The sequence below is a fragment of the Mustela lutreola genome, chromosome 1, assembly GCF_030435805.1.
Source record: "Mustela lutreola isolate mMusLut2 chromosome 1, mMusLut2.pri, whole genome shotgun sequence".
Lineage (NCBI taxonomy): Eukaryota > Metazoa > Chordata > Mammalia > Carnivora > Mustelidae > Mustela > Mustela lutreola.
The window spans coordinates 261,282,560-261,303,004 of NC_081290.1; the positions used below are offsets into that span (position 1 = coordinate 261,282,560).

Sequence of the window (20,445 nt, forward strand, 5' to 3'; positions counted from 1 at the left end):
CAGGCCAAAGTTTCTCATGAACACAGATGTAAAAATCCCAATCAAATACTAGCATATCAAATCCAGTATTCAAAAAGGATATTACAGTCAAAGTAAGTTTATTCCAGAAATGCAAAGTCAGTTTAATATTCAGAAAATCAATGAATACAATTCAGTACATTAACAGAATCAAGTAGGCAAATCACGTGATAATCACAAGGTTGGAAAGTCATCTGACAAAAATTCAAGTATCCATTTAAAACACAAAAACAAAAACCCTCTCCACAAACTAGGATCAGAAGACACTTTCTTCAATGTGATAAAGAATATCTATTAAAAAACCTACAGCAAACATCATTTTAAAAGGAGAAATGTTGAAAGTTTTTCCTCTGTGATCAGAAAGGTAAGGATACTCATTATCATCATTTCTATCCAAATCTGAAGGCCCTAGCCAGTGCAATAAAGTAGGGAAAAAAACGACATGAAGACTGGAAAGCTAGAAGTAAAACTGTCACTATTCAATATTCTTAGGGAAATGCAAATTAAAACCACCACTACATAGCCACTAGAAAGGCTTAAAAAAAAAAAAAAAAGAATGACAACATTAAAGTGCTAGTGGGAATGTAAAGCTTTAGAACGACTTTGGAAAATTAATAGTATCTTCTGAAGTATAATAAAAGCATACTTTACAACCCAGGAAACTCAACCCTAGATATTTACCTGATGGAAGTATGCTTATATGTGCATCAAAAATTATCTGCAACATTATTTATAATAGCCAAAAAACTAGAAATAACCCAATATTCGTCAACAGTAGAATGAATCTATAAATTATAGTCCACCTATATAATGGCAGACTATACTTGCGACAAAAATGAACAAGCTATTGTTAACACACAACACAGCTGAATCTCACAAACAAAACAGAAAAAATTTACACAAAATATATACTTAATCATGCAAATTATATCAAGTTCAAAAAGAGAGAAAACTATTCAGTGGCATTAGCAATCAAGATAATGGTTACTTCTGAGAAAGAAGGAAGATTCTAGGTACAGAAAATCATTCTACTTCTTGACCTGGAGGGTGTTACAATGGTCAGGTTTATGTTGTGATAATTTACCAAGTGGTACACTTAGAATCCACACACATTTCTGTATGTTAGTTAACATCACTAGTGATGGCATGTGGATATCATGTGTCCCTGGGTAGGATGTGATAAGAGGGGCACTTCATCTCTGTGGTAATCTTTCCAAAAACCCATTACCCCAATCTAATCATAAGTAATACTTCAGAAAAAGCCACTTTAGGGAATATTCTACAAAACAGCTGACGAGTATTCCTTCAAACTGTCAAGATCATGAAAGACAAGGAAAGACTGAGAAAGGCCACACATCAGAAGACACTAAGGAGACGTGACAATTAAATGCAATGTGGGATTCTGAATTGAATTCTGGAATCCAAAAAGGATATTAATGGAAAACGTGGTGAAATCCAAACAAAGTCTGGAATTTAGTTAACAGTAATGTGCCAATAAAGACAGTAGCTTTGAAAAACATCCTACAGGGAGGTATGTTAGGGGGAACTGAAACTGGGTGGGGGGTGTACAAGAACTCAAGAACTCTCTGTACTGTGTTTGCATTCTGTAATCTAAAATTACTCCAAAAATAAAAAGTTTATCTATAAAAATGTGTAGTACAAAAGAAAACAAGCCGAATAGCTGCCTGAGCCAGAAATTGATGAGGAAAGAAGTTTATATTGGTATGGTTAGTGCTACATGTCGGACATTCAACACAGAACATTTTAAGAAACTAAGAATTTCTTGAAGAGATAGCTGGACAGAAAAAAGTAAAACGACAACAAGAGAAAAATATAAGGAAATATATGTTTATAATACGGCAACATCAAGGTTTGAATGGGGCATCCTGCTGTAGGAGAATTCGGGAGCCAACCAGACCAGGTTCAAATCTCACTCTACCGCTTACTAGCTCTGTGATTTCTGGCAACTGATTTCACCTCTTTAACCTGTTTCATCTGCAAAATGGGGGATAAGAATACCACCAACTTGAGACAATTATCATGAGGATTAAAGAAGCTCCCTCTGCTTAATAAAGTGCTTTTGGGGCACTCAGTAAATGTTCTTTTACTTTCCTTTCCCCTTAGCCTACTTCTAAGGAAAACCAGGGCACAGGTTACCAGGAGCCAAGAAACCTAGATTAAAGTTCTATCTCTGTCACTTACTAGTTATGGGACCTTGTGTAAGTCATGTAAAACTCTCTGAGCCTGTTCCCTCACCTGTAAAACAAGGGAACCAGTATAAATCAGGGACTGGCAAACGACAGCCTGCAGATCAAATCCCAGCTTGTCCCCTGTTTCTGTAAACAAGTTTTCTTGACATGCCCATTTGTTTAGGTATTGTCAATGGCTGCTCCCCCATAGTAACAGGAAAGTTGAAGAGTGGTGATAGAGACACTCTCTCTTGCAAAGACTAAAATATTTACTATCTGGCCATTTAAATAAAAAGTCTGCCAAACCCTGGTCTGAGTATCTCAAAGGCCCCTTTCAACTCTAAAGTTCTAAGCCCACACGTAGAGTAAATACGAAATTCTAAGACACATGATATATACCATTAGATAATTCCAAAGTACTCTGTAAAACTTTCCCCAAGACCAGTGCCTTTTTGCTTTCCAAGTTCCCTTTCTATCTCTGCCATCTGCATAACCTTGAGATTGAGTCAGGGACTATGGCCCTTGAGGTGAGTGGCTAGTTCCTGATTCAGTCCAGCAACTCATAGGCCTGGCACCCCTAGAGTCCCCAGCATTCTAGATATCGAACAACTTTTACCCCATTCCAACTCCGAGCAAAACCCCACAAAGAACTGGCACCTCATAGTCAAACAGAAGTTACCAGGGAAGTCTCTGATAACCTTGTCCCCAACCACCAGGTACAGAATAGTGAGCAGCAAACCTAGAAATGCCAAATGGAGGGGGGGAAAAAAAAAGGAAGAAAGAAAAAGAAGCTGCTACGTATCTTTAGTTTCTTCCTTTCTTCTAGCTCTGTGCCTGAAAGGAGAACCATGCCTACAGTTTCATATTCTAAACATCCTAATATTGGACTAGCTCCCTAAGAGTCCCAAGGCACTCTGGACAAAATGGAATCGGTCGTCTCTCCCTTCAATTGTTAAAGACCACAGTCTTTATTCAAATCCTGGCTCTGCCTTTTATTTTGTGATGGCAAACAACTTACTTAGTTTATTATGTCTTGGATATTTTACCTATATAATGAGAATAGTAACTGTCTACACCTCATAAGATTTTGGCAAATTAAATGGAATAATATGAAGTACTTAGCTTAGTGTCTTGCTTTGTGTATAATAAAAATAATAGCTATTATAAACCCTTACCTCTTTTACTTATCACCACCAAATACCTATTTTGGGAATTACTTTCCTCTTAAAATCATTTAACCCCACATACCAAGTAGATATTATTCTTTTCCAAAAAAAAGAAAAAAGAAAAAACTATTAAAGATATTAATCAAGGATACTTTCCTTCAAAGCTTTACTCTCTCTGCCAAATCATTCTTTTCCCTACCTCCTAGCAATTCAGTTCGAAGTACCTAGTCATGCGATCCTGGTTTGTGTGAATTAATGGTTGCATGCGAAGTTACAGTGGAGATATGAAACATAAAAGGAATACTATTTCCAAAGGGACCTTAGTTCAAAAGGAATACATGTAAGAACGGATCCCAGTTACACTTCAGCAAAACCAAAACATGTTTAAAATTCCTTTGGAGAAATCTGAAAAAACTTGGGAGGCTAAAGCAGGTAAGCAGTGATATATCTGCAATCTGTTTATGTACTTTCTTGTTTGTTTGTTTTTAAGATTTTATTTATTTTGAGAGATACAGATAGTGAGAGGGAGCAGGAGCAGTGAGCAGAGACAGAAGCAGGTTTCCTGCTGAGCAGGGAGCCTGATGCAGGGCTCATCCCAGGACTCTGGGATCATGACCCGATCTGCAGGAAGACGCTAAACAACTGAGCCATCCAGATGCCCCAATGTTTATGTACTTTCTTGGGCATAAATTAACAAATCAAATTAGTGGGAAATAGCTTGTTAATATGTCTTGCCAGAGTTGGACAGTAACAGTACAGTAGAAAAACCACAAATTCTGGGGTCAAATAGACCTTCATTCAAATCTTAGTTTGCACTATTCTGTGAATGTCAAAATAGGAATGAAACTTTTCCTTACTTTATTATGCTGCTCTTACGCTCTGAAAGACCTCAGGTCCTTAATATTTGGTCTTTCTAAATCATTAGACTATCAAACAAAACTCTACTTGCCCTAAAAATAAGAAAGAGGGTTAACACAGCAGGTTGTTTTCAATGAAAAAGGAAAAAAAAAAAAACCTCCTTTGAAAGAAATCACAATAGTTATCCTCAAGCAATCTTAGCATTAGTGAGCTTATTACAAAACAAATGTAAGGACAAAAGGAGTTCAGCTTTCCCTTCTAATAAATAATCACATGGGTCCCAAGGGAGGCAAAATGGGACAAGCAGTAGAGCAAGGGTCCTTTTAGCAATATAGGTGTCCTATTTCCTTGGCCAAATGTGAATGGTGATTTACAGATAATGTTGGTGAATTACATATTAGCATAGATGATAGAAACCCAAGTTATTTAACCTATTTATACTATAGTTACTAAAATGAAGGGAGACCCTGCATTGCCAGTACCTTTCAGAGATAAAACCATCCGAGGACATCTGGGCTCCAAATATTTCTTGAGATCATCCCAGGCCTTTTTAATAGCAGCATAATGGTCAATGTATCTTCCTACATCAGAGTAAGTATCTATGAAGAGAGATTTCCAACACTGATTCTTCTGTGTTTTCTCTTCCCTAAATAGATTTTAAAAAATGAGATTAAAAATCTTTTGAAATGAAATTAAACACTTACCAACATACTTTATTGGGAGTTTGTGCTTACTTTTGCCTTCCTTTTCATTTAGTTTAACTACAAATGAAGACTAGATAGCAAAAGTGATACATACATCAGAAAACTTAACAGGAGTTATTGATGGCATGGTGGGATTATAAATCACCTATTTTCTTACTTTCTACTTATTCTTTTCCCTAAGTTTTCAAATCGTTAATAAAATATAATGTGAATTGTATAGGTTAAAGCATACCAATTATAAAGTTTAAAACACCTAAGTTTCTATTCTATTTTAGAAATTATTCAAAATTTAATGATATAATACTACTAATCTAATTTATCTACATTGGATTAGCCAGGAAATCATATAGCATTCAAAGTAATCACATGATTTAGCACCTCAATTTGGTACAATTCCACAAACATTTATTGAGTGCTACTCAGCCACTGAGGACATCAAAAATAAGGCACATTTTTCCCCCTCAAAAATACATACATTCTAATCAGGGAAAAAGAATGAACAGTCGATTAAAGAGTTGAAAGTGGTATAGGATAAGGTAGCCACAAAGGGCCTTCTGGTATCCTGCTAATGAGGTTGACCTTATCCTTAGGGAATGGAGAGCTACTGAAGGGTTCTAACAGGGAAGTAGAAAAAGCAGAATCATGGTTGTGGTTTGGGAGGTGTGTAAACTAGAGGCACAAGAGATGAGTCAAGACAGTTTTGAGTAGTCCAGGTAAGAGATGATGAACTAAACTAAAACTGGTAACTATATGAAATGAGAAGGAAAATTCAAGAAAAATACAGAGGCTAAATCAGATAGCCTTCGTAACTGAATGAGTGTAGGGACAGAAAGAAGATATCCAGGATAATTGCTATTTCTGGCTTAAATGCCCAGGTAGATGGTACTGCCAAGAAGACTGGGAATGCAAGAGGATCAGGTTTTGGAATGGTGAAAAGAACAATTCAGGGTGTTGTTTTGCCTGGGAGGTGGGGTGAGGTGGGGGGTGGGGGTGGGGGGGGGAAAGGGAGGGTCAGGAGTTGGAAGGGAAGCATCTTTTTATTAATCAAAGTAATATATATACATATTATCAAAACCAAAAAGTACCAAAAAACTTATGATGGACAGCTAGTCTCCTAGTCGAAGCCCAACATCTCAAAAGAAACATTAGTCATTACTGCAAGTTATGTTCGTAATTCTAGACGTTCATGCCTTTAGACGTGATTTATCAATTTTACATCTATCTGCTGATACCCCAAAGTAAAAGGTCCGTTCATGGCAATACTTAAAACGTCTTCTTCCCCATTCTTCCTTCTCCCAGTGTATGACAGCCCTGTTACATTTAGTTCTATTATGTAGCTTGCAGCTCTAAACAATATACTTCTTGCTTTGCCAACTTATCACTACTTGACTTCCCTCCATCTAAGAAAAGATACTGGCAATGCTACCTTTCCTTTCATCTTTCCCAATTGCCACTTTCTGTCAACTACACTTTGATTCTTTCAAATTTATTAACATTTACTGAACTCAGAAAGCCCTTGTGGGTCATCCAATGGAAAGGTCCAGAAGGCGGGTATAAGAGCTCGGTGGGGATTTCAGGGACGGACATTCAGGTTTGGGAGTTAGGAACAAGTGAGCAGCCACCATAAATGGCAACAGTGCATGCAGAATTCATAGAGGGAGAAAAGCAGTGGCCCAAGGACAGAAGCTTGGAGAACACGAGCATTTACTGGCAGGCACAAGAAGAGGCATCAGAGGAGATAAAGAGATAAGGGTGAGAGAGGAGAATTGGGACAGACTAGTGCTATGAAAGCTAAGGGCCAAATTTCAAAATTACATTATTTCCTGAATACTCACTCAGATATCAGCCAGTATTTTTTGCAATGTCTTCTCCACAGCGGATCATGACTTGATAGCTGGCTAAGTCTTCGACTGACATAGCAACAACTGGCAATAACCAGATTCATGGTTAGTATAAAAGAAAACAAGAAAACAATTTAGAAATAAAGATGAAAATATTCAATGTTGTTTTCTTTCATTCCTTTTGCTCTTCTTATTTCCTACTTTCTACCCTTATAATTGTAAAACAGTATTTTCTAAAACCTGTTTAGCGTGTTAGCTAGTATAATTACTTTGTGAGTGGTGAAATCTTAACTATTTGAGTTCACAAATAAACCCCAAAACCTCTGCCAATGCAATTTTCATATGAAAGTCTATAAAACAAATAAACCACTGGAGTTAATTTCAAATCGAAGAGTTTTCCTACACTTATTATTGGGACGATATTTCCATATATAGGAAAGAATGCTAAACAAGTGTACACAAAACGTTTTTCTTTTTATGATCTGTGACATATTTGATATTAAATACATAAGCCTTTTGTCTGTTTCATTCCAATTTTTTCTTAAAGAAATACTGCGGCCAAAATCAATCTTAATTATAGCAACTATTGGAGAGCCCATTTATAAAATACATCAGGTTCATAATAGTTCTAATTCAATACCTGTAGTGATCCAAGTTAGTATCAGCTGCTCAAAATCATGGAATGTTGGAAATAAACAATTTTCTTATTATACAGAGATTTCTAATACAATAGGGCTCCAGTCCTATAATGCCTATCCTACCTAATTAATCTGCAAAAAAGAATGAACCTAGGATTACGAAAATGGCTCTCTATCTTCTCAGAAGAGGAATCACAAGTTACAGAAAGTCAATACACAAAGATCTCAGTTAGGCAATTAAGTGAATCTTAAATTATATGGGATTTGTCAATGCCACAATTGGGGCATGTTAAAAACCAATTGATGGTAACAACAAAAGAACCTTCGTTCGATTTTCAGATTTCACAAACATCATCCTCATTCTTTTCTGCCAAGCTCAGGATGTACCCAAACAAACACTTGCAAAAGTAGGAATCCCTCCAGTTTTGTTCATTTGGAGTCCATTCCCTCTTTTCTTGATCCTTCTCTCTCTACTGTCCCAAGATGTAAACAACAAAAAAAGTAATCTCTAGAATAAGCACCGAAGGAGATTTTGAGGCACATGAAGGGTGAGAACAACTGTTCTAGACATTCTGACTCGGTTGGCTTGGGGTAAGATCTGTATCTGGGGCATGCATGTGTATGCTTAAAAAATTGTCACATGTAATTCTGATACACAGTAAGGGTTAAGAATGAATAGTATAGGACAAGTCACTCTGGAACGGGGGAGATCCATATTGTGCAGCTGATTATTACACAACGATCCCAACAGACTAAACCTGATCTAGGACAGTAAATATGTATCAAAAACTTCGGAGCTCAGTGATGGGAAGGACACTTGGCAAAGGGGAGCAGCAGTACAATGCAGGAAAGAAGCTGCAGTCCACTGGAAACTTTTCTGTAGATAAAATTTGATGATGTTTGTCATGGTTAATTTTATGGGTCAACTTGCCTGGGTCAAGGGGATACCCATATAGAGGGTTAAACATTATTTCTGTGTGTGTCTGTGAGGGTGTTTTGGGAAAGGATCAGCATTTGAAATGGTGGACAATGTGGGTGGTCCTCATCCAATCCACTGAGGGCCTGAACAGAACAAAGAGGTTCCTATCCAAAGGATTTAAAATAAAATTGGATACCCCTCTTCCTGGCTCACAGGGTCCTGCATGATCTCATCAGTCTCTTCTCAAGGCACTCTGCCTGTGAGTCACTCCGTACTCTCCTGCAACAGCATTCTAGCACTGGTCCTGGCTATGCTGCTGTCCAATCAGCTTCTAAACACACTGTTCCCTCTGCCAGGACTGCTCTATGCCAACTTTCATAGATGGCAACTCCTTCCCATTTGAACTGATCATCCCTCTCTCTCATTCCTTTATAGAGCAATTGGTTTATTTCCTTCATGACAAACAGCATCTCTTGTAATTATGCACTTTGTTTTCCAACCTTGTCCACAAGATTGTAAGCTTCCTAAAAGGGGCCTTATCTGTCTTGTTCACTATTATATTCCCAACATTTAACCAGTTGGTACATAGCAGGCACTGAAAAAAATCTGTTGAATAAATGGTGAATACGAAGATAAACAAGCCAGTCTTTACTTTTAAGAAGTGTACCATCTATCTGGTATGGCAAATAAACTCTGAAGAGGAAGGAAGAAGAGAGAAGAATCAGGAGAAAGAAGAAATTCCATCTTGCCAGGGTGAAAAAAGGCGGGCAAAGCATTACAGACAGGGTCAAGAACTGAAGCCACAGAACAACAAAAAAAACTAAGTGTGTGGTATGCTGGCAGAGGTCTGATTTAGCTAGAGTGGACTTTGCCAAATTGATAAGCTCCCAGAAGTTTAGGTTATAGTTTGTAAAAGAACAAGGAGCATCATAGGTTTTTAGGGGGACTGGCGGAGAGATGGGTCTTAGAAAAATCACCCTGGCAGCAATGTACATGTGTCTATGTGTGTGTTAGATTCCTAAAGGGCCATAGCAAGAAAATATTTCAGATGAAATGTCTGCTTTTGGAACAGGCCTTTCCAAAGAAAAGACAAATGTTATTTTTCTGCTTTATGTACAAGCCTGAGGAGAGAAAAATTAATTTGCTTGAAAGAAAAAAAAAAGTTACAGGTACTACATAAATAGCAGATAGAAACTGGGGTTATCCCTCTATCACCACTTAGCTAGGCCAACCAACAAATACCAATAAATCTAATAAATCCAACAAATACCCCCAATAAATCTATTTCTAAAAGAATTTCTGATAACACAGGGCACAATCATCAAAGGGTTAAAATCCAAATGGTAATCCAAAAAACAAAAGGAAATGAATCTTGCCTACTCCTTAAGAGGGCGATTTTGCCTCCTCTGCAAATATACATGGTGGCACAAGAAAGAGCCATGCCACCAGCTGTCAAGGGTGTAAACAGCGCCATTTCTTCCAGCATACAGTGCCGAGAGCTGAAGGACTTGGAAAATGCCCTTACCAGCAACCGGTGTTTATTTTTGGAACGGATGCTAGTAATGTGGGAAACCCAAAACGTACGGGAGAGAAGAGAGTCACCTGTATCGCACCACCGGAAATCACTACCAAAACACAAAATCCAACATGCAACCGTGAGGAGGAAGGCTGGCAGCAAAACAATGATCAAGCACTGATGTCCGTAAGTGAGCCTTGCTAGATATTACGGGGCCACCGAAGTCGCACCTGAGGGTCAGGGGGTCGCCGGGCTCCTCCTCTCGGGCGCCCCACCTGCCCGCTCTGGCACCCGACTCCGCAGGCCCCGGCCCAAGCGGAAAAGAGCGCTTGGCCCGGACAGAGGCTTTTCCAAAGCGTCCAGGTCTGGGCCAGAACCGGCGGAGACCAGCGGGACGGCGTGCGGTGGGCACCGGGGTCAGCGGGGCGGCATAGGGGAGCAGTGCCTCCCCACCTTACAACGGGGCCTCGCTGAGGCCTGGGAGAGAGGATCCTCGTCGCTCCTCCGGCCCAGGCCCTGGACCCGAGGTAGACCTAAAGGCGGGGCCCTTTCCGCCCCCGTCTCGCCCAGGCCCCGGGGTGGCTCCGCAGGATCTGAGCGGCCCGGGCGTCACCTTCTGGCTGACTCGGGAGTCTGGGTCCTGTCGGTGAGCCTGGCCTCCGTCCCTCCTGCCTGTCTCCCCCCACCCCCACGCCCCGTGACCCCACCCCTGCCGTGCGCGTCGTCCCATTACTTGATTAGGTCCCGGTAGTCCAAGAAGGATAAGATGAGGAGGAGGGGATCGGTGGGCAGCGATTCTAGGGTCAGCGGCGCTGACTGGGTCTCCATGGCCGCCATCTTGCCTGGCCCGGTGCAGGCCTGGCCCCGCCCCGGCCCCGCCCAGACCCCGCCCCCCACCGCCACCGCCCGAGCCGCTCCCCGGCCGCTCGTACAGGTTTGTTATGTAACCGCCTGGACAGCCCCGCCCATGGGGCGGGCCTACGGGCGGCTCCCGGCAAGGTTCCGCCCCCGCCCCTCGGGCGCAACGCTGGTGCGGTCGGACCCCACTGCAGCTGGGAGCCGGGTTCCTCCACGCTCCGCAGGCTTATAACTCCGCACTCTCTCCTCCCATTCTGATCCTTAAACTTGCCCAGCCCGTAACACTTTCGGTCTTTGTTCCCCGGCGTTCTGCCTGGCTCTGTCTAGCCCCGTATGCGAAATTTTACACCCGGTATCCTCGAAGCCAGGCTCCGAATCTCATCCCAAATCCTCTCCGTCCTTGGTCCCCGGATCCTTCGTTCGCTTCTCTTCGTTTCCCCCCTCAGCCTCCCTCGCCCTGCTTGCTCCACTTACAAATTGAGGAAATGATGGTAGAGGGCATAATTTTAACCCCTTCCCTGAGTGGACAGGAACTGAATCTTAAGGTCAGACGCTTTCGATCTGGGGTTCACGGTGATTTTTCAGCCTATTCGGGCAATGCAAAGTGTATAGTAAATGCATTTTTACCCACAAGGTTTAATCTCCGAGGGTTTCAGTACCCTGGCTGTGTGATGAGCCGAACCTGCCCTTCGGTTTGAGGCGCGGTGATGGCCCATCCTTAGCTTTGCTGGTGCGTTAAGTTTCATGCATGCATCATGAGCTAAATTCACTTACCTGAAGCCATCTTTACCCTTGCTTTTCCAAAGGCCCTTTAGTACAAGGTACTTTGGTGAGCCCAGCACTGGACGTCACGTAGGTCATTTCCTTTAGAAGTGAAAATGCACTAGCTAACTATGCCTAAATTCTATGAGCCTGTGGACTCATCTCTAAAAGCCTTCCCTCCCCTTAAGTGGTTTATGGATGGCCACGAAGCATTATTTGTGTGAAGTACCTGGCTAGGTAATCAATATTAATCCCAAGCCTATGCATAAAACCATTACTAAGTTTTCCAAATGTTTCAGTACCCTGGCTGGAGCTTCCTCCCAACTATTTGGAAAAGTAGAAATAATTCCACCACCCACCCCAAAACACTCCATTTCCTCAGTTCACCATACCATTAATGCTTCATGATTTTGTCTATACTAACTCCTCTCCCCACCACACATGTACTAATATGTTTTGATCCTGAAAATCTTGCTTTCAGGGTGAGGTCTGGCCTCCCAGTGAAAGGGTTTTGGAATACAGGGGACATTTAATGGGGTGGAGTCCAAAGCCGAAAGCCAAAAAAGAATTCTTGTGACATCTTTGGTGCAAAATGGTGGTTTATTAAAGCCCATGGACAAAACCGGTGGCCAGAACGAGCTGCTGCACGGGGTGCACAGGGTGGCTGATTATATATTATGGGGTTGTGGGAGTTAAGGAAAAAGGAAGGTTTCAAAAGACTTTCATATGCTGAAGAGGACCTACAGGATACCAGAGGCCTTGCTCTTGGCACATTAAGGTTGTTTTCCCCTCTAGCAAGGCATTAACATTAAGAGAGTTGGGAACTTCCTAGAAGGGTGCCACACATGTCCCATCCCACCCTGGAATGGTGGGGGTAGGGGGTGTAGGGTGGCAGCTTGTGCTTGTCCTCATCCAGCCTTCTGCTCCCTCAGCATTCCACCCTGAACAGTTTTGACCCTTAAGTATTTCAGGGTTGAAGGTGGATGGTCTCATCTTCTGTTAACTTCTTCCTGCTGAATAGGGGTGTAGAGACTTCCCTGCCTATGGGTCAACATGGGTCAGTTGAGGACTTGATATACGGAGGAGTTGCTAAAGACAGAGGCAGCCGAGTCCAGGGGAGACTGATGAAGTGGGTCTTCCTGAGTGGAAAGGACCATCTGTCTGAAGTTACCGGAGTGAAGAGTTCTCGACACCAGGTGGAGACACATAGGGGAGAAAACAGCAGAACGTGGTTAATTTAACAAAAAGCCCAAGAAAGAGTCCTTTGATGATTGACAAAAAATCCTTTTCTAGTTCAGGAGTTTAATCATTAAAGGGGAGAGACGGGGACTATTTCCAGGGCCAATTTGAGGGGTACCTGGGTGGCTCAGCATTAAGCATCTGCTTTGGCTCAGGTCATGATCCCAGGATAGGGGTGGAGCCCCACATCCGGCTCCTTGCTTGGCTGGAAGACTGCTTCTCCGTCTTCAACTCTCCTCCAGCTTGTGTTCCCTCACTCACTCTGTCTCTGATAAATAACGAATAAAATCTTTTTTTTAAAGATTGTACTAATTTATTTGACAGAGATCAGAGAGGCAGGCAGAGAGAGAGGGGAAGCAGCTCCCAGCTGAGCTGAGAGCCTGATGTGGGGCTAGATCTCAGGACCCTGAGATCATGACCTGAGCCAAAGGCAGAGGCTTAACCCACTAGCCACCCAGGCGCCCCATGAATAAAATCTTTAAAAAAAAATAAAATGCTAGGCGCCTGGGTAGCTCAGTGGGTTAAGCCTCTGCCTTCGGCTCAGGTCATGATCCCGGACTTCCAGGATTGAGTCCCAAATCAGGCTCCCAGCTCCATGGGGAGTCTGCTTCTCCCTCTGACCTTCTCCTCTCTCATGCTCTCTCTCACTCATTCTCTCTCAAATAAATAAATAAAATCTTTTAAAAATAAATAAGTAAATTTTTAAAAAAGCGCCAATTCGAGTAATGTCAGAAGCCCAGAAGTATTTTGTGATGATCTGGAACATATACGTAGTATTTTGTTTCTGTGATAGCTCAACTTCCACCTTGTGTTATAGGCATTAGATTAAAACATCTAATGCCATTCTATTTCATACAGCTACTTCACACTCTTGTGTTTAATTATTTAATAGAGAAATGCTCTTTCTGGTGTCACTTAGGACATTGACCTAAGTGTACTTAAGAGCTTCCATGGGCCAAACACCCTCCAGTCCCCAAGAGGGAATGAAAATGGATGTTAGTTGGTCATACCAATGAGACATAGAATGTGTTCATCATTTAAATTTGGAAGGGGCTGGGTTGGTAATGGTTTTACTAATGCGTCTGTGTACTCTGGCAGAACCCAGAGCACAGTGGCCTATCCAGCCTGGGGGAAAGCCATGGCCACAAGTTAGTCACTTAGCCACTGGGTCTCAGCCAAGAGCCAGTCATGTGATACTGGGCCTTTCAGTGTAGTCAGGATTTCAATGGCCATTTTGGAGAGCCATTCTTCACATGTGTAATAATTTTAGAACCATATCTGACTGGGGAGTTACAGCTTGGTAATAATCTCCTTTTCTTTAAATTGCTTCATGGACATGTTAAGACTGGAAAAGCATATTTGGAGTCAGTATAAAGATTAATTTTTAAGGCTTTGGTGAATTGTAAAGCACAAGTGAGCACCACAGCATACCCAGCTTTTCTTATTCCTTTTTCCATGAAACTTAAAACTAGGCTTGCCATCAGTAAACCAACTGTCATCTGTATTTTCAATAGGGGCATCTTTAATCTGGTCAACTAGCATAAACAAGATCCGTAACCTCTGAACAGTTATGCTCTATAGAAGCTATGACGGTTAGGTCCAGAGGTAAGGGTAGCTGGGTTTAAAGTCTGACAGGTTTCAAGTATTATTTCAGGTATATCTTATAAGGATAACCTGGCGTTCCATAAGATTGCCTCCTGTCATCTACTGGTGGCCTTTGGTCTCTAGGGCATTCTGGATCTGATGTGAAGTCATTAGAGTCAGGACTGTCCCATAGTTTTGAGGCTCCTTTTACCAGGAGCACTGTTATATGCTTAGCTAAAGCTTTGTTTGCAATCATATCTCAATAGAGGGGGGACTTCTAGAATAAGGGATGAAACCATTAAGGGATGAAACCATTAAGAAGCCCTTTTTGTTTGAGGTCCAGCCTCCAGCCTTAACAAATATCCTAATTACAAAGCATCACTGGCAAGTGGAAAAAAACTCATCAGGAGGCAAGGGGGTTCGCAAGTGCATCATCCAATCCAGTCATGAAGAAGTGGGGTCACCCGTTTTCTCCACAAGTCCATAGTTAACCCTATAGAGTGGGGTATGCTTCTAGCTTTTAGAGAATGATATCATTATCCCAGCCATGTAGAACTGGTCAAGGGGATAGCAAGTTATACAATTGTTGGGCAATCAATCCCATTTTCCAGTTGTTTGGATAATCATGCCTATGGGGGGGGGTCCTGTTATTAGCCCCACAGAGTTAACAAGCAATTTGTTTGAAAAACAAGTCCAGTTTTAACAAACTTGGCCTATTTCCATAAGCTCAGCAAGAATAATGATAGATCATGTTGATCTTTTAGAATCTTCTTTGCTGAACTTTTTATAAGGAATCTCTAGGCTGAACTTTTAGTAGCTTCTCCAAGCCAGAAGCCGAGCCAAGTACTTGCCATCAGACACGCCTGCAGCACCTGTAGATTTGGGTGAATTCGTCTTCCAGAGGTTCCTGCACCTGCCAGCAAGTGACATTCTTTACTCACCTGGTGAGGTTGCTGGGAACTATAAGCAAGGTATTAAGCCAACAGTTCCAAGTGGCTTTCAGGCTCCAGGTTTCATAAAACCAACCTCAATTCCTTGAAGTTTTTTGGTCATATCGGAGTCTATATATGTCTTTCAAAAATATGACGTTCCAGTCAAAGCCTTGGTAAAATAACCAATGTTTCCAATGGTGTCTTATTACAAGAACAGATTCTCATTGAACCTATGAAGCAAATAACTAACTAGGATCATCATGGAAGAAAAAATACTTACTGAGACCCTCTGAATTTGAGGGTTCAGGTAGAGAGAAAAGTTAAATGCTTTAATTTGCTTACAAAGGATTATTTTTTTTTTAAAGATTTTTATTTATTTATTTGAGAGAGAAACAGTGAGAGAGAGCATGAGCGAGGAGAAGGTCAGAGAGCGAAGCAGACTCCCCATGGAGCCGGGAGCCCGATGCGGGACTCGATCCCGGAACTCCGGGATCATGACCAGAGCCAAAGGCAGTCGTCCAACCAACTGAGCCACTCAGGCGTCCCAACAAATGATTATTTTATCATGTTTCTGTAAGTCATAGACATCTTACGTTTTCCTCAATCTGGAAGAGTAAACATTAGCGAACCAGCAATGTTTTTGAAACAAGGATCACAAAACTGTAATTCGTCTTTTTAGTTCATTTAGTCCTACGTTACTAGTTCTTGTTCCATTGGAAAGCAGCTTTAGTTAGTTCTGGAAATTCTTACCCATTTCAGTTTTGGGATTTTGAAGATATTGAACACCTGTATTTGTCCTAAGAGTCCCTTTTATGAGCTTCATTTAAGATGAATCTCATTTTCCAAGAATTAGGACAATTATAAACAACAGAAACTCAGCATGGATATGGTTCAAGATCTGATGAGAGTTTATAAAGGAGCGGACAAGGAAAGATTATTTCTGTGACACATAACACTTCAACAGCCAAAATATCCAGTAATTATGACCTTGTATTAACTCATTACAACTTTAGGAATTGCACATTAACTTTAGAATAGTTACAGCATTTACCCAAATATAACCTAAGGCTTACTTGTTTAACAGTACTTCTGGAGTAACTTAGCATACCAAAGACAAAAGCCTGAAGAGTTAAAGAGAGGGGCACCTGGGTGGTTTAGTGGGTTAAGCCTCTGCCCCTGGCTCAGGTCATGATCTCAGGGTCCTAGGATCGAGCCCCACATCGGGCTCTCTGCTCAAGGGGGAGCCTGCTCCCCCCTCTCTGCCTACATGTGATCTGTCAAATAAATAAAATCTTTAAAAAAAAAAAAGAGTTAAAGAGAATTCATTTACAACTTAAATCTTGGGAAGTTTATCAAAACCTTAGAAAGTTAAAGCACATGCTTGCATAGTATTGCAGATTACAAAAAAATTGTATTTAACCAAGGTGACAATAAGATATTTGAAAAGCTAATATGTAAGGGTTCTGTAGTTGTTAGCAAAACCTACCTCCTTTAATACTGTAAGTTTTAAGCAAGTAATGGAAGACAGGATAAAAGGCAGATCATAGAAACTGGTTTTCTGGGCAGACAAAAAAAGGGAAAAAAATCTTTGTTTACCATTTTCTTATCCAGAACATTTAACAATTCAAGAAAACTTTGTCTTTAGAACAGAGAATTTCAATCTTATACCACCGAACCTTTAAAATCCATTTGTTTCAATCTTAGCCAGGCCTGACCACACCTAAAAATTCCTTTCCAAAGATTGCCCTTCACAAATCCTCCATTACAACTTTCCTTTGCATTGTTTGTCCTATGCTGTCTTTCCAAACAACCTTCTTACCTTAGGACAAAATTACCTTTTACATTCAAAAATGCATTCCCATTTCTTGTATCTTTCTTACATTATCTCCTACTCTTCTGCATACCGACTTGCTTCCCTTATATCTATCAGTTTTAATTACATCTAGAATTTTGCTTTTTTTTTTTTTTTTTTTTTTTTGAGACCTTAGTCTCCAGTGAAGACTTCGTAACCAGTTGTGAACTGTTACACCAGAATTCTTCAGGCGGCAAATATGGGAAATCAGTTAAGCACAAAGCATGTTTGCCAAAAGATTTTAACATCCTAGTTCTTTGCAATACGAGATCAAAAATGCACAAACCTATGTTCAGTAATCAATGATTTAGTATTGTATCCTATTTGGAAAAGGCCTAGATTTCCAATGAGTTTAATTCCATTTACCATCCAAGGAAAACTTTCAAGTTTCAGGTTACTAAAGACCTTGAAAGCTATTTTAACAATTACCCATGAAAACCTTGAGACAATAGAACATTTCAGTCAGTCACGCTAACAAATTGCAATGGAGATAACACGAGTTTGACCTTCAGTATACCTCAACAGAGTAAGAAGTTTCATGTTTAGTGCAGCTAACTTGAAAGACACGTCTATCTTAAACCAACGCACAACTTGGTTTGAATTCTGAATTATGTTCCACCTGGATCCTCCCCTTCCCCATTGTCAATTTTTACCCTGAGACCCCCTGGTGGGGAGATCTGGAGTGGGCGGTGTTAGGTCCAGGGGTTGCACTTCTTGCTCCTTGACAGGGAAGAGAGGAGGGGGCAGGGTGCCTGAGACAGCAAGGGTGGTACAGAAGCCAGTCACAGAGGCCGCACCCAAGATGGTACTAGAATGAGAGAGAGGGGATGGGGAGACAGAAGAGAAAAAGTGCTGCCAGCGGGCAGAAAAGAGTTCCTGGTTCAGTTTCCCATCAGCTCCAACGGAGCTGTTTTCCCGCCAACAAGGCAGAGAAGATAGGCAGTCCACGTCCAGTGAGGGAAGACAGAATTTCCCCCCAAACAAAGGGAGTTTCAGCAGCTGTTTGGGAATATTCCTTAGAGTCACATCCCAAGGTATGCAAACCACAGTTGGCTCTAATTACAGCTGTTAACCCCGGGAAATGAGTGAAGGAGAAGCCCCCACATCTATTCAGAGGAACAATGAGAGAGTGAGTCAGAGTCCCCTTTGCTAGGAATGGCCTTCCTCTGGCAACCTGGGTTTGATCGGAGGCCTATTTAGAGAATTAACATCTCATGTCACTAGAGTTTACTAGCAAATCAGCACTTTCCTAAATTTTGCAATCCGAATTGTTTCCAATGGGTTAAAAGGTATCCCAAGGATGAGAATCCCTGGGGACTGAAAAAGCCCCCATCCCATGCTAGAAAGGGTCCATTACTGAAGAAAATTCCCTGACTCCCGAGTGGTGTCCCATGCACAGGGGAAGTCAGAGGTTTCTGATGTCAAAGCGATCCAAGGTATCCCTTAAATTGTGATGATCGATGCTGCTGTTAAAGGCCCCTGTAGGAGGGAGGCCTGCCCTCCCCTCACTTCCCCACTGCACTCTAGACTACGATGGGTTCCAGTGAATGGACCAAAATACTTGGCCTTGAAGAACCCACCATTTTAAGCCATGGAAAACACTAGAAAAGTTTTACAAGGGGAACTTACCCTATTTTGTAACTTGAGTTGTCAGTAGAAGTCATTGACAGGAAACAGTAAAGATGGAAATCCATCATGAGCTAAGCAACACTCCAACACACATGGTCCTTAACAGCCAACTTCCCTAGGAAAAGGTTCCTGGTTGCGTTTTAATTCCATGAGGTACTGGTTTCCCCTGGTTCCCAGTGGAGGTCCCGAGGCTGGAAGTGGCTAGATCAGGATGTGAAGGGGCTCACATTAGATCAATCAAGAAGAAACCTCACCTGGGAGTCTTAAGATAGGCAGCTATGGCAGCCACTTAGATGGCCGTCCCAAGCCCAAGACAGACGACTTTGGGTAAGGACAGCAGTAAAGAGAGGGCATCAAGTTTCTGGGTCTGATTACCATTCTGGTCAGGGTACTAACTTCTAGCCAAAAGGCAGACTTTCTCCTCCACCATCGAGTAAACATGGGCTAGACGGAAGTGCTCACCTATTTTGGCACCGAAGCTCAAGAGTCTGGATGTAAAGACTCAAAGCCCCATGATCGGGCGCCATACGATGGGGTTTGCTATGTAGGTGAGGTTCAGTGGTGTGAGGTCTGGAGCCTGTCAAAGGATTCTTAAGACACTGTGGGTACAGAATGGTAGTTTAGTGAAGCATGATGTATAAAAGACAGGTCAGGATCCACGGGCCACTACGGTTGTGAGGGGTGGCTGCTTATATACTATGGGGTTGGAGGAGGCAGAGAAAAAAGGAGGACCTACAGGATACTGGAGGCCTTGGCATTGGCAAGTGAAGGTTGTTTTTCCCCTCTAGCAAGGCATTACCATTAAGAAGGTTGGGAGATTCCTGGAAGACTGGCACACCTGGGGGTGGGGGGGAGTGCTCTGTCCTCAACATGCCTTCTGCTCCCTCAACACTAGGGCTCCAAATTCCAAAAGATAGCAAACAACTTTGTTGGGAGATCGCCTCTCACCTGCAAGCCAACCACTCCCTTTACCTATCCCTCACACACCAAGCCAGTATTTCCCCCGCCCTAAGTCACCCGAGGTCCAGGTACCAGGCAGCTAGAGACGGAGACCCTTAGAGCCCAAACAAAGCCCACCATGTATTGTTCAAAGTAGGCAGTCCTAAGCGCTCTTCTCTGCCCTCCCCTACCTTCCCACTGGAAACCCTAATAAAGTCCCTGGGATTTAGGAAAGAACATTAGGGTTTGAAGCCGATGGCCAAGAAAAGAATTCTTGAGATGTGTTTGGTGCAAAGAGGTGGTTTTATTAAAGCACGAGGACAGGACCTGTGGGCAGAAAAATGCACTGGGGTCATGAGGAGTGGCCCATTCATACTTCCAAGTTGGGAAGGGGTTAGAGATAGCATAAGTCTCTAAGGAATTTTGGAAGCAAGATTTCCAGGACCTTGAGGGGGCTAGCTGTGGTTAGGAAAAGGTCATTTATTACCAACTAATGAAACCTGAGTCATGAGTCTCTTCAGAGGTATATCAGGGGGCCAGATGTTTGGGGGATGATTGCCAACATGTATCTTGGAGGGTTTAGAGATATAGGAAATTTCTGAAGGAATTTTTACATGTTAAAGTAGACTTGTAGGATGGGTGGTGCGGGGGTGGTCAGGCCAGGATTGTCTTTTGCCCTTAGCAAAAAGTGTCAACATAAAGGCAGTTGAGTCCCTAGAGGAATGTCCCTCTGCCTGTTTTAAGGACTTGTCAATGGGCTGTAGGTAAAAAGAAAATGTGGTAATTCTGTCTTTATTTCCC

The 20,445-nt window shown here is 42.0% G+C and overlaps 1 protein-coding gene and 1 long non-coding RNA gene across 2 annotated transcripts in view; one reads left to right on the forward strand and one right to left on the reverse strand.

Annotated features, from left to right (window-relative positions):
• FBXO3 (F-box protein 3) overlaps positions 1-10,737 on the reverse strand; it is a 31,878-nt gene extending 21,141 nt beyond the window's left edge. Inside the window, exons 1-3 of the mRNA XM_059139384.1 lie at positions 10,583-10,737; positions 6,771-6,860; positions 4,714-4,877 (exon numbers count right to left, since the gene is read on the reverse strand). Coding sequence (XP_058995367.1) covers positions 4,714-4,877; positions 6,771-6,860; positions 10,583-10,686 — 358 coding nt within the window. The 5' untranslated portion in view covers positions 10,687-10,737. The remainder of the gene's footprint in view (positions 1-4,713; positions 4,878-6,770; positions 6,861-10,582) is intronic.
• Positions 9,783-20,445, forward strand: part of LOC131811177 (uncharacterized) — a 33,511-nt gene continuing 22,848 nt past the window's right edge. Inside the window, exon 1 of the long non-coding RNA XR_009345841.1 lies at positions 9,783-10,035. This is a non-coding gene — a long non-coding RNA (uncharacterized LOC131811177). The remainder of the gene's footprint in view (positions 10,036-20,445) is intronic.